We start from the raw sequence: 14357 nt of genomic DNA on the forward strand, positions 1-14357 counted from the left end.
ACCCTCACGCTCTGGGCTTCCCTGACGGCTCAGTAAAGAGTCTGCCTGCAACATAGGAGACACAGGTTTGATACCTGGGGTCCAGAAGATCCGATGGAAAAGGAAATGGCAACCTATTCCAGTGTTCTTGCCCGGGGAAACCCCATGGACAGAGGAGCCTGGCCGGCTATAGTCAGTCCATGGGGTTGCAAGAGTGGGACATGACTTGGTGACTAAACAACAAACCTCATACTCATGTCTGTTCCTAGGTCAGCAGCTCCAGTATCTTAGATTTTTAGGGGTTCTTCTTGTCATCATCTACTTCTGAAACCACAGATTCCCTAAACCTTAAAATCTTTTTTCTTGGGAGGATGTTAAAAGGATATGGGGAGTTGGGAGAAGTTAATTATTTGTAAATCAAGGGCTGAAATGCGTGATGGTCTTCACACAAGTGAAGGGTGACATGTATGTTTAACACAGAAATAATCACCATTCTTTCAACAAATTAAAAGGCCAAAGTCACTAACGCTTGTCTAAACAAACACAAAAGCAAACAACAGGAGAATGGGGAAGAGAGTTGAGGTTAACCAGTTTCTCTACGTTCTGTAAGTGGGGCCAGTGGTACAAATTCTAGGCGTTTCCCAAAGGCATTTTCCTTAAATGTGACTCCATATCAAGGACTAAAAAAGCTTTTTATTTTTAGTTTTCTTTTTTCGACCCCAGGATCAAGGGTTGGGGAGACGATTATCACTTTGTTCACTTTATGATCTTACTTTGATCGGGCTGCAATTTTTAAACGTTACTTGTGAAATGGCTTACCAGGTTTTTCAGCAGTGTGGACAGTTCCTTTGTAAGCGTAGAAAACTTGACAAAAGCGGTGCCAAGATCTGGGTTGTCTCGACTTAAAAAATTACTCCCAAACTTATCAAGAACTTGTGCATAGTTTTCTTCATTTTGTACATGGTCTGAAAAGAAGAAGAAAGAGGAGTCTGAGCTGTTATGTGCCACAATGACAAGTTACTCTGAACACTGGCTGATCACCAGACACTCTCAAAAAGAAAGCAAAGAAACTGGATCCATTCTTTACTGAACCTATCTAGAAGGTAGCTGGCAGAGCGCTGAGTGTTCTCACTCTATCAAAGGCAGTTTTCCCTCTTTTGTATCAGAGCACTGAGTTCATTTATACCCCCAATTAATCCAGAGATGCACCATAGGTTAAGGGGTCAAATTACCACCCCATTTTCAAGCAATTAAGAAACTATGATCATCAGGAAACAAGTCAGACCTGATTTTTCTTTCTCATACCCCAGATGCAGTCCCCTGGCCTCTACCTTTAAAAATATAACAAAAATCTGACAACATCTCACCGCTCCCATGACTATAAACCTTATCCAACACCATCCATCATCTCTTGCCTCCATCACTACAACCCTTCCTGCAAAAGCTCCTTGTTGCAGCCTCTGGTCTGTTCCCAGCATGGCACCCAGTGTGATCCTGGGGAGTTGTGCATCTGATCCCGTGAGTCTCATGGCAGACACTGTCTCTCCCCATGTTCTGAGTCCTTTCAGGCTTACAGAAAGGGGTACTGCACATCCCCATACCCTGAAGTAACCCGGCACCGACCGGGGACGTGTGAGCGCAGGTGGTGCCAGCCTCACGTGGCAGCGTTTCAGTTCCCCGTGCTCAGCTCTGCACATCTCTTTCCTTGTGCTGGAGTGCAGGGAAGCATGAATTTATATGGAGGTCCACAGCAGATGCATGGTATTTATAAAAAGAATAAATGAACACAAAACTATCTATCAAAACCATACCTTCAAAGGCTTAATTCAAATGACAGCTCTTTCTCTTTTAAGCCTCCCCTTCCTTGGCAATGATTTTTCCTTGCCCATAATGCTCTGTACCGCTACTGCAGTGTTTTCCACCACGTCACATCATATTTGTGTAACTACTGCTCTTTCCCTGCCCCCAGACCATGAGAGGCAGGGCTTCCCAGTGGCTCACCTCTGCATTGGCACCCAACACACACCACTCATGTGTCAGGGAGCTCAGCTTACGAAGCTAGGGCTCAGTAGAGGGGTGTTGACTCGGATTCGTCGATTACCCTTTCGGGAATTTAAGAAGCACTCACTCCTTAAGTCTCCTGGGTTGTTCAATAATTGAACACTAAATAATTTAAAAATATTTCACTCTCACACTCTCAATAACTGCCTGGGAGCAACAGTGTGTGTCAGCCTGGAATGGTGGATGCCCCAGAAAGAAGTCAAAATACGACCAAGGTAACAAGCATCACAGCATCCAGTGAAATGAAACGAGGCCCGAGCAGCCTTCTAATTGTCACCACATTAGAAATGCATGATGCTTAGGGTGGATGTCAGTATTTCAGGTTGAGATATTAAAAAAGATAAAATGCAGCTCTAGTTACCTCCTGCAAAGCTGCTCTGAGAAACACAAAAGAAAGGCTACACCAGCTGCAGACAAGATGCACACGCCTGGCCTCCTTCGCAAGCTGGAGCTACCCCAGTACCGTCTGTCTGAGGCCAAGGGCCTCATTTCGCCCCCGAGAAGCCCACTCTGTCTGACGTCCTTTCCTGCTCTGGAGGTCAGCAAAAAAGGGGTTCAGATACCTGTTCAACCGCTTTCAAAGGAAGGGTCTCAGAATTAAAACCTAAGGGACAAGCTTTACATGGCAGGCTTTGTGTCTGCTTGAAATTAGAACAGATTTCAAAGGATACATCGAAATCTTTAGATTATACGATACCCAGGTATCTACCAACCAGTTAAGACATAAACTATTTCAGGATGCTTCTTCTCTCCCTCACATGCTACCCAGTTCCAACCTCTTCCTCCCCTTCCTCGCCACAGCCATTATCCTGAATTTGGACTTCAGGGAGGGTTTAGGAAGTTGTATGAGAAGCTCTCAGTTTATGAGGGATGACAGATTCACCAAAAAATAAGATGGACTTGGACAAGGCAGAGAGCGAGGTCACAGGAAGTTGGCTGAGAACGTTCTCTGACCCAAATGCTTTTCACAATATTGTATTTAACCCACACCAGAACTCTGGGAAGAATTATGCTTATCAGGTAGGTGAAATAAAAAATGTGATGAGAGGCAGAAGGTAAGACTGGATAAGTTTAGGCAAGATCATGGGTCCTGTATATTTAACCCACAAATGAATGACTTCAGTTGCTCAGTCGTGTATGATTTTTGTGATCCCATGGACTGCAGCATGCCAGGCTTCCCTGTCCATTACCAGCTCCCGGAGCTTGCTCAAACTCATGTCCATTGAGTCGGTAAGGCCATAAATGATTAACCGTATATCTATCTATCTATTTATATCTATACACAGACACCCACAAGAGTGTTTGTGTATATATAATAATCACATTTATATGTGCATGCGTGCTAAGTTGCTTCAGTGTCCAACTCTTTGTGACTCTATGGACCACAGCCCGCCAGGCTCCTCTGTCCATGGGATTCTCTAGGCAAGAATACTGGAATAGGTTGCCTGCCCTCCTCCAGGGGATATTCCCAGGGGATTGACCCAGGGATCGAACCTGTCTCTCACGTCTTCTGCGTTGGCAGGCAGGTTCTTTACCAGCAGCGCCACCTGGTTTATGTCCCACATTTATAATCTATACACGTGTATATGAAATTTTACACATCTGAAAACAGAACAGCTAATTTAGTGAGCTAAATCTTAGAATACTACTACTAATTCTACTGAGGGTTTAAGTGATAGGAGTTAAATAAAAGGCGCTCAGAACAGTGCCTGGCAGGTGGCACATGCCCCTAAATTATCAGCCACTACTACCTCTATACCCATGATTAATTACAATATCGAGATGTGTTTCATATCAAATAACATAGGAATGTATGTCTCCCATGTTTCAAGTATTTTTTTAATATACTGCATTATAAAGCCAACAGCGACAATTCACCCGAAAGATTATATAACCACACACGTCCCTTTGTACAAAATTAAGGGTTTACCAAGCAGGCTTTCAACAGGCACAGAGGGCAAGGAGGCAGGATCCTGGTGGAGGCAGAAGGGAGGGACAGATTACAGAGTAGAGTAAGCAATTTGAAAGGAATGTAAACTCAGGGGCTTAGGGAAGGAGAGGGAAATGAAGGCCTTGGGCTAGGGGAGCACCGTGTAGGCATGGGTGGGACTTGGGACGCAGAGAATTGGTTCAGGACGTCTGAGAGAGCCGGATGGTCTGTTTTGAGAACTTTACTCAAGTCCCTGATGACTTTTGGAAGCTGGTAAAGTAGGGGTGGGACTTCCCTGGTGGTCCAGTGGCTAAGACTCCCGGGTTCCTGATGCACCGGACTCAGGTTCAATCCCCAGTCGGGGAACTGGATCCCACATGCTACAACTCAGACCCGGCCCAGTCAAACAAATAAATATTAAAAGTAGAGGCTGGGAGAAGCAGGTGAAAACAGAGATAGAATAAAAGGAAAGAAAAAAAAAAACAAGGTGAGCAAGAAATCTGATCCATCTCTTATGGAGACCCATGTTTTTCTAATATTTATAGGGGATTTCTGCCATTCAGGGTATAGTTGCAGAATATAAACAGCAAGCGCTATGTTACTTCTTTCAGTTCTGACGAAAGAGCAAAATAATACAGTTTTAACAACTGAACCAGAAAGGGACACTTAGTTAGGATTTCAACTGCTGGCATTACTTTGGAGAGACGACGAAGATACACTAATCCCCTGATATGTTCCACACAGCTTGAAATCACCTTTGTATATTTACTCGTTGGCTCAGCAGGTAAAGAACCAGCCTGCCAATGCAGGAGACACAGGAGGCGAGGGTTTGATCCCTGGGTCGGGAAGATCCCCTGGAGGAGGAAATACCAACTCACTCCAGTACTCGTCTGAAAAATCCCATGGACAGAGGAGTTGTGAGCTACAGTCCATGGAATGCAAAGGGCTGGACACGACTGAGCACAGTGCACACACACACATTTAAGCACCACCGCAGTATCCAGGCAGTGATTTCTTACTCCAGTTATAACAGTGATAGCTGCCGGTTTGCTGAGCGTCCTGTACGGAGCATTGCTGAGCATGCCGGTCACTGCACTGAGCACTTTACATACATTCCTTCAATCACGCTTATTAACAAGCCTATGAGATAAGTGCTGTTATCATCCTCATTGGGAAGATACTGGAAAAAAAAAAGGCCAAGGCCACACAATGCGTCAGATCAGATCAGATCAGTCGCTCAGTCGTGTCTGACCCTTTGCGACCCCATGGATCGCAGCACGCCAGGCCTCCTTGTCCATCACCAATTCCTGGAGCCCACTGAGACTCACATCCATCGAGTCAGTGATGCCATTCAGCCATCTCATCCTCTGTCATCCCCTTCTCCTCCTGCCCCCAATCCCTCCCAGCATCAGAGTCTTTTCCAATGAGTCCACTCTTCGCATGAGGTGGCCAAAGTACTGGAGTTTCAGCTTTAGCATCATTCCTTCCAAAGAAATCCCAGGGCTGATCTCCTTCAGAATGGACTGGTTGGATCTCCCTGCAGTCCAAGGGACTCTCAAGAGTCTTCTCCAACACCACACAACGCATAAGGGAACTTAAATTAGGGCTTTTTACTCTCAGAGCTGTGAGACACACTCAGGTTCAATTTTCAAGTCTATTACTGACACTTCGTGATGCACTGACCCAGCAACTTCATTTTTTCTAAACCCCATTCCCATGCTATGCAGTGGAAGTGATGACAACGGTACCAACCTCACAGGAGCACTGCAGAGATGGAGTAAGATACTGAGTGGTATACAGCAGACTCGATACATTTCTACCACGACAAGGGCAACAACAGTCATGGGGACAAACAGCAGGCTGCCTGGCCTAGGCTGGGGGCAGGGGCTTCCAACAATATTCGGAAACTGACGTCTGCACTCATGAGTTTACACTCCTAGTGGCTGGCAGTGACAGGTGCCTTGGGAATACATTAAATACAGTATTCTTTAAAATACCTTGTATTTCTCCAAGGAGGCCTTCCCTAGAATTTTCAGAAGCACAGCAATGATTAAACAGGCCTTTCTCGGCGGGGTGTCTGTCTGACTGTCACCCTGTTAGACTTTACCCACCTGGGAAACCCTCCCTGACTGGCCCACCAAGCCTACCTCTGATTCTGTCACTGTCATTTAATAACGACACAGAGAATATTCTAAAACCTATGGCAGTTGTTTTACAGATAAGAAAAGGGAAACTCAGTGGTGAAGCCAGGTGAGGAGCCAGCTTCGTCGGATTCCAGACCCCATCCTTTTCCACCAACTGGCTCAGGAAGGATGGTCACGGCTCTGGGGATACGAGTCACAAATAATTACGTGGAATCTATTATGTGAAAGACTGGATGATGAATACCAAGAAGAAAGGGGGAAAAAGATGGACCTCCTGGCCCATGACAATAATAAAATTATTATAATAACAATAATAATTGTAACAATGAATGATAGCTAATTTTTAAAAAGGTTTATTTATTAGTTTTGGCTGGGCTGGGTCTTCATTGCTGCATGTGAGAAGTCCATCGCAGTGGCTTTCTTGTTGTGGAGCATGGGTTCAGTTGCTCCACAGCATGTAGGACCTTCCCTACAGGCAATCGAATCCGTGTCCCTTGCACCGGCAGGCGGATTCTTAACTACTAGACCACTAGGGAAGTCCCCTTGTAGCTAAATTTTTTAATGACTCACTATACCAGGAACTGTGCTAGATATTTTTCCTGAGAATTTAATGCTCACAAGAACATGCTAATATTACCCCCCTTTCATATATGCAGAAGTTGGCTTAGGGAGGTTAAACAAGTCACATCAGGTGACACAGCTAGTAAGTGGTGATGACACGTGCTGACTGCAGAGCCTGAGTTATTTTTGACTGGGCAGCTTACAAGATCTTAGTTCTCCAACTAGGGACCAAACCCAGGGTCATGGCAGTAAGAGCACTGAATGCAAACCACTAGACCCCAGGGAAGTCCCCCTAGCCTTGTTCTTAACTGACAGGCTTGGCTGAGTGTTGGGGAGCCCCTGATGTTGTTGTTCAGTTACTGAGTCGTGTCCGACTCTTTGCAACTGCAGGGACTACAGGGTACCAGGCTTCCCTGTCCTTCACTATCTCCTGGAGTTTGCCCAAGTTCATGTCCATGGTGATGCCATCTGACCATCTCATCTCAGATTGCCTTCAATCCTTCCCAGCATCAGGGTCTTTTCCAATGAGTTGGCAGTTGGAACCCCTAGTTACTTTCTAATTTGAGCCAGATGTCAAGTGATGGAGGGACTGGAAAATCAAGGTCTTAGTGCGACCTATCTACAACCCTGGTCAGGTGACTAAGGCTCTTGGGGGCTTTAATTTCATCTAGAAAACAGGTCTAATGAAACCTACCCAGCCTACTCCTGGGGGCTGCCTACCAAGAGGTAAAAGATGTCATCATTAATGTGAAAGCTCTTTGGGGGAAAACAATGGCAACAGTAACAACAACAGAGGACATGAGACAACCACAGAGGATTATTTCTGTTTAACGAGTATCAGGTCTGGAAGGCACTCATCATAAACCCCTCCTGAAGAGCAGCCCCAACCTGGACCGCCACAATCTAATGCTCACAGAAGCATCACACCTGGCGGAGGGACACAGTTCTGGGTGGTGCGGTGACCTGGGTGTGAACCTCCCTCTGGTCCTGCCTGGCTGTGTGTGATCCGGGAAAAGGCACCAAAGATTTCTGGGTCTTGACTTCGTATGTGAACTGTGGTGGATGATATCCAGAAAGTACATAGCAACTCTCCATAAAAATATCTTTACTTTTACTACTTCTATTCACCCTGGGATTGAGGGCTGAAGTTCTGATGTGATGGATGTTCAAAGAGAATCCAAATATTATGGCTTTTTTTTTTTTGGAGGGCTCAAAGGTACGTAAGAGGCTCTCCTGGTGGCTCACACGGTAAAGAAGCCACCTGCAATGCAGGAGACCGGGGTTTGATCCCTGAGTTGGGAAGATCCCCTGGAGAAGGGAATGGCAACCCACTCCAGTATTCTTGCCTGGAGAATCCCATGGACAGAGGAGCCTGGCGGGCTACAGTTCGTGGGTCGCTAAGAGTCGGACACGCCTGAGTGACTGACACGACAACAAAGGTAAGACAACCGAGGACCCAAGCCCAGGTCTTCCACTTTACCAGCTGCAGATCTGGGGCAATCTCTGCACCATCTCTGATGACTCTGCTTAACTGCAGTAATACCTACCTAACAGAGTTATTATGTACAATGGATGAAAAGAGTCTATAATGGGCCTCTCTCTGCCTGGTTTACACTGGCTGTTTATGAAACATGGAGATCTTAGTTCCCCCAACTAGGGATCAAACCCAGGGTCATAGCAGTGAGAGCACGGAGTCCTAACTACTAGACCCCAGGGAAGTCCCCCGAGCCTGTGCCCTTAACAGGCTCTAACTGGTGAGAGCCTAATTAATAGGCTTGGCTAAGTGTTGGAGCCCCTGATGCTGCTGTTCAGTTACTGAGTCGCATCCGACTCTTTGCACGGACTGCAGCATGCCAGGCTTCCCTGTCCTTCACCATCTCCTGGAGTTTGCCCCTTCCTCCCTTCAAAGCAAGACTCACTTCCTCAGTTTGCTGTATTCTCTTTCCTGGGAGCCTAGCTTCTCTTCCAAGATCTTTATGCACGTTATCTTCCATGCCAAGAGTCCATAGCAACGTGTGCTTGTCAGTTCATCCTTATGATATTAGAAAAAATCTTCAGGAGGACAGTTTAAGTAGAGGTATTATTGTACTATAGTTATACAACCTAGCCCAAGTTCCCAGTCCACCAAACTTCATCACAGTTCCAGGCCTGGCCTGCCTCTTTCAAGATCAAATGCAACTGTGACCTCCTAAGCAAGCTTGTCATTCCTTCTCAATCTCTTGCAACACCCAGGTTCCTAGCCTTGTATAATCTGTTGTTATGCAACCAGTTCCCAGTGCTGAGACTGACATATAAGTTAGTGCTCAGTGTCTATAATGAATTCTCCTGGAACAAGTCTTCCTTCTTCCTTCAAAAGAAGACTCAGCATGGGCCATGTGCCAGGGGTGAAAAAACAATGAACTATAACTACAATAAAAAAAAAAAGCTATGTAATACATGTCATAAATTATAGTGCTGGCATAGAGGGGGAAGCAATAAATTTTTTTATACTATTCTACACATACCTGGTAGCACAAATCATACTTGCACAAAATTAATTCCATTTGTTTTTAAAATTCCATTTGTTATTAAAAATAATCCATACTATAGAGATGTACGAAGATAAAAAATTATTATTTCTTTCCTCTTCTTCAATCTTCTCCTTGAAACAAGCCAAGTTAATAATCTGTAAACTTTTTTTTACACATAAAAGTATACACACACATATAGATTTTCTCCTCTTTCTTAATTCACTCAAAAAAAAAAATGTGGTATTACATAAGACTCCATGGCTTGCTTTTTCCCTACTGAATAAAGATTGAGAAATTCAATACAATTAAATCTAATTATTTTAATTGTGATAATCTATAATAAACCCTATCATAATTCATATCTATCATGAAAAGACTGTTTTGCCTAAGGGGTGGCAATTTTTTGTAATACTTGTCATGGATATTTTTTTTCCCATTTGTCTTTTCACTTTTCAGTGGTGCCCGTGGCCGTGAACTTTTGAAATTTCATGTAGTCAAATACACTCGTTTCTAAAAAATATTTATTTATTTCGTTGCACCGGGTCTTCATTGCGGCATGTGGGATCTTTAGCTGAGACATGCTAACTCTTAGTTGCAGCACGTGGGATCCAGTTCCTGATCTGGGAACCCTGCGTGGGGAGCACAGTCTTAGCCTCTGGGCCACCAGGGAAGTCCCAAACATATCAGTCTTTACTCAAAAGACTTTAGAGTTTCCTGCGTTGCTTCTACTCCGTAACCCTTCTAATGTTCAGCACTTTTTCCAAACATCTAAGTCTTTAATCCAGTGCAATGTTATTTGTTCATTCAGCAGGAAGAAGGGTTCTAATATTATTTAAATTATGTCCTAAACCTTCTAGTATTTAATTTAGTTTTCTTTTTAATATTTAAACAGTCATCATCAATGGATGCATTCATATGGCACATGCAAGAGTTCTAATTTTATTTCCTTTTTGTTGTATGAAAATATATTACTATTTAACATAGCCGGTTGTAGATACCCATTCAATATCTGATAAATGAACACATGGCAGAACTTGAATGGAGCAGATCAGGCTTCGTAAGAGATGGTACCTGAGCAGCAACCTAAAGAATATATAGTTAACAAACTGATTTAGGGTAAAGTACGCTTCAGGTAAGAGATAACAGCCTACTGCCAAGGCACCATCAAGTACCCAGGGGTTAAAAGAGACTGCCAAGGCATCATCAAGTACCCAGGGGTTAAAAGAGACTAACAGGGGGCCTTGGGTCTCTCTAGAGCTCCTGTCTCTGGTCTAGAACCAGGCATGCTAAATTTAAAAGCACTGCCTTCCACTCCCATTCATTATCACGCGGGCTCAGATCTCTTTTGCCATACCAATCCATGAAGCCAGCAAACCTACCCTGTGACCCCGAAAACAACCTGTTTTAATTTCAGAAGACAGCATGTGACAGGGGGATGAGTTCTGGACTTAAGAGTCTGTATTCTGAGACACAACATCCACTTGATTCTGAGCAGTTATTTCACATCCCTGGGCCTCCGTTTCCCCATCTGTTCCCAGCCCCTGCACTGGTTACGAGGAAAGGCACCATTCTTGGAGACAGAAAAGCCCTGTGTACATTTCGTTTTTTTGGTAAATTGCCTTTCTCCATACCACTTTGGGTGAGTCACCCGCTGCCTTTTCAAGGTCATTTTGAATTTGGATCGGTTCTTTCCACGTTCTAGCCGAGCTTCTGCAGAATCTGCCCGAGCCCCGGGGGTGTTATCTGGAAACGCAGCGTGCAGACTCCAGTTTCCAGAGCGCTGACAAACCCATTAACTCATGGAGCCCCGAGAAAAGATGCCCGCAGACTTCCACAGGGCTATTACTCAGCATTTAAACGGCACTTGAGCATCACTCCATTATAGCAGAAGCAGAAATGTTCTGTCTTCCGGCTCCATTATTCAGGCTTGCTAACTGCCAGATCAAATACACATCTCTCCCTGGTTTGCTGATGGCTCCTGAGGTAATTTTAGATCTGGCCCCTGAAAAACCTAGAAAGGAGACGAGCAAATTCCTCTCCTACTCAAGTCTCCCACAGCAGGAGTGCCCATCACCCAGCAGAGCCAAGTTTTCTCATAAAAAGATGTACTTTAAAAAAATGGCTTAAAAAAATATACATGGTTTCATATTTCACTAAAAACGTCCATCAAGCACCCACACTGAGATACAAAGATTATTTAGGTCATTATGTCTGTGCCTCGGGTGCATCTTGTGGCCTTAGCGGTTCCTAGCTTTAGCTTCCTGGTTAATAAATTATGTGGAATTTCTGCTCTGTGATGACCAAGAGGGATGGGATGGGAGGGGGGTGAGATGGAAGCTCCTCAGGGAGGGGATATATGTATACTTAAGAGTTGATTCAGGCTGTTGTACAGCAGAGACTAAAACATCACTGTTAAGAAATTATACTCCAATTAAAATAAATATATAAAAATTTTAAAAGTTTTTAGAAATTCAGAAGACCCATTTTTGTCAGATTATAAAGGGATCTATGACTTCAGAATTTCAGAACCACAGAGGAAATATTCAGTTCAGTTCAGTCGCTCAGTCATGTCCGTCTCTTTGAGACCTCATGGACTGCAGCACGCCAGGCTTCCCTGTCCATCACCATCTCCCGGAGTTCACTGAGACTCACGTCCATCAAATCGGTGATGCCATCCAGCCATCTCATCCTCTATCGTCCCCTTCTCCTCTTGCCCCCAATCCCTCCCAGCATCAGAGTCTTTTCCAATGAGTCAACTCTTCGTATCAGGTGGCCAAAGTACTGGAGTTTCAGCTTTAGCATCATTCCTTCCAAAGAAATCCCAGGGCTGATCTCCTTCAGAATGGACGGGTTGGATCTCCTTGCAGTCCAAGGGACTCTCAAGAGTCTTCTCCAACACCACAGTTCAAAAGCATCAATTCTTCGGCGCTCAGCCTTCCTCACAGTCCAACTCTCACATCCATACATGACCACAGGAAAAACCATAGCCTTGACTAGACGAACCTTTGTTGGCAAAGTAATGTCTCTGCTTTTCAATATGCTATCTAGGTTGGTCATAACTTTCCTTCCAAGGAGTAAGCATCTTTTAATTTCATGGCTACAGTCACCATCTGCAGTGATTTTGGAGCCCAGAAAAATAAAGTCTGACACTGTTTCCACTGTTTCCCCATCTATTTCCCATGAAGTGGTGGGACCGGATGCCATGATCTTCGTTTTCTGAATGTTGAGCTTTAAGCCAACTTTTTCACTCTCCACTTTCACTTTCATCAAGAGGCTTTTGAGTTCCTCTTCACTTTCTGCCATAAGGGTGGTGTCATCTGCATATCTGAGGTTATTGATATTTCTCCCAGCAATCTTGATTCCAGCTTGTGCTTCATATAGCATTTCTCATGATGTACTCTGCATATAAGTTAAATAAGCTTATATTAAGTTGACAATATACAGCCTTGACGTACTCCTTTTTCTATTTGGAACCAGTCTTTTGTTCCATTTCCAGTTCTAACTGTTGCTTCCTGACCTGCATACAGATTTCTCAAGAGGCAGGTCAGGTGGTCTGGTATTCCCATCTCTTGAAGAATTCTCCACAGTTTATTGTGATCCACACAGTCAAAGGCTTTGGCATAGTCAATAAAGCAGAAATAGATGCTTTTCTGGAACTCTCTTGCTTTTTCCATGATCCAGTGGATGTTGGCAATTTGATCTCTGGTTCCTCTGCCTTTTCCAAAACCAGCTTGAACATCTGGAAGTTCACGGTTCACGTATTGCTGAAGCCTGGCTTGGAGAATTTTGAGCATTACTTGACTGGCATGTGAGATGAGTGCAATTGTGTGGTAGTTTGAGCATTCTTTGGCATTGCCTTTCTTTGGGATTGGAATGAAAACTCACCTTTTCCAGCCCTGTGGCCACTGCTGAGTTTTCCAAATTTGCTGATATATTGAGTATAGCAACTTTCACAGCATCATCTTTTAGGAGTTGAAATAGCTCTACTGGAATTCCATCACCTCCACTAGCTTTGTTTGTTGTGATGCTTCCTAAGGCCCACTTGACTTCACATTCCAGGATGTCTGGCTCTAGGTGAGTGATCACACCGTCGTGATTATCTGGGTCGTGAAGATCTTTTTTTGTACAGTTCTTCTGTGTATTCTTACCACCTCTTCTTAATATCCTCTGCTTCTGTTAGGTCCATACCGTTTCTATCCTTTATTGAGCCCATCTTTGCATGAAATGTTCCCTTGGTATCTCTAATTTTCTTGACGAGACCTCCAGTCTTTCCCATTCTATGGAAATGTTAGCAGAATCTAAAGACAAATCTTCTTGCCCTCAACAAGGACAGAGTCCAGTGCATTCAGGGGAGGACGTCAGCACACACACGAAAGTGGTCAGGAGGGCTAGGCTGGATTCCTTGATTGTTACTTAGTTTACTTTTTGGCTGTGCCGGGTCTTTGTTGTGGTGCAGGCTTTTCTCTAGCTGTGGCGAGCCAGGGCTACTTTCCAGTTGCCGTGTGCAGGCTTCTCCCTGTGCTGGCTTCTTTTGTTGAGGGCATGGGCTCTAGGGCGTGTGGGCTTCAGCAGCTGCAGCTCCCAGGCTCTAGAGCAGAGGCTCAGTAGTTGTGGCACACGGGTTCAGCTGCTCCAAGGCATACAGGATCTTCTCAGGGATCAAACCCGTGTCTCCTGCACTGGCAGGCAAATTCTTTACCAGTGAGCCACCAGGGAAGCCTGGACTCTGGTTTTGGTCACTGGGGAAAGGCATTCCTTTCTGGCCCTCATGGCTCCCCTTAGGGTAGGTACTGCGCATTCTAGGTGGCAAAAGAATCTTCATCTCACTTTATAACCACTTCCCTGGTGGTTCAGTTGGTAAAGAATCCGCCTTCAATGTAAGAGACCCAGGTTTGATCCCTGGGTTGGGAAGACCGCCTAAAGAAGGGCATGGCAACCCACTCCAGTATTCTTGCCTAGAGAATCCCATGGGCAGAGGAGCCTGGCAGGCTACAGTCCATGGGATTGCAAGGAGTTGGACACAACTGAGTGACTAACACTTTCACTTTCAACTCATAAACAGACATGGTAGGGATCATCTTCTCTGTTTCATAGATAATAAAATGAGGTCCTGAGAAATGAAGGGATTTGCTAAGAAATGTGCAGCTACGGCTAGCCCAGGCACATCCCAGC

General features: G+C 44.7%; 1 protein-coding gene across 11 annotated transcripts in view; it reads right to left on the reverse strand.

The window, feature by feature from the left end:
• Positions 1–14357, reverse strand: part of ASAP1 (ArfGAP with SH3 domain, ankyrin repeat and PH domain 1) — a 342709-nt gene that overhangs the window by 108741 nt on the left and 219611 nt on the right. For all 11 annotated transcript variants that reach the window (XM_086337364.1, XM_086337363.1, XM_086337357.1 and 8 more), the window contains one exon: positions 799–944. In XM_086337364.1, coding sequence (XP_086193490.1) covers positions 799–944 — 146 coding nt within the window. The remainder of the gene's footprint in view (positions 1–798; positions 945–14357) is intronic.

Source organism: Bos grunniens, chromosome 14, assembly GCF_055505025.1.
Source record: "Bos grunniens cultivar Pamir isolate PY7600 chromosome 14, Bosgru_T2T1.0, whole genome shotgun sequence".
Classification (NCBI taxonomy): Eukaryota; Metazoa; Chordata; class Mammalia; order Artiodactyla; family Bovidae; genus Bos; species Bos grunniens.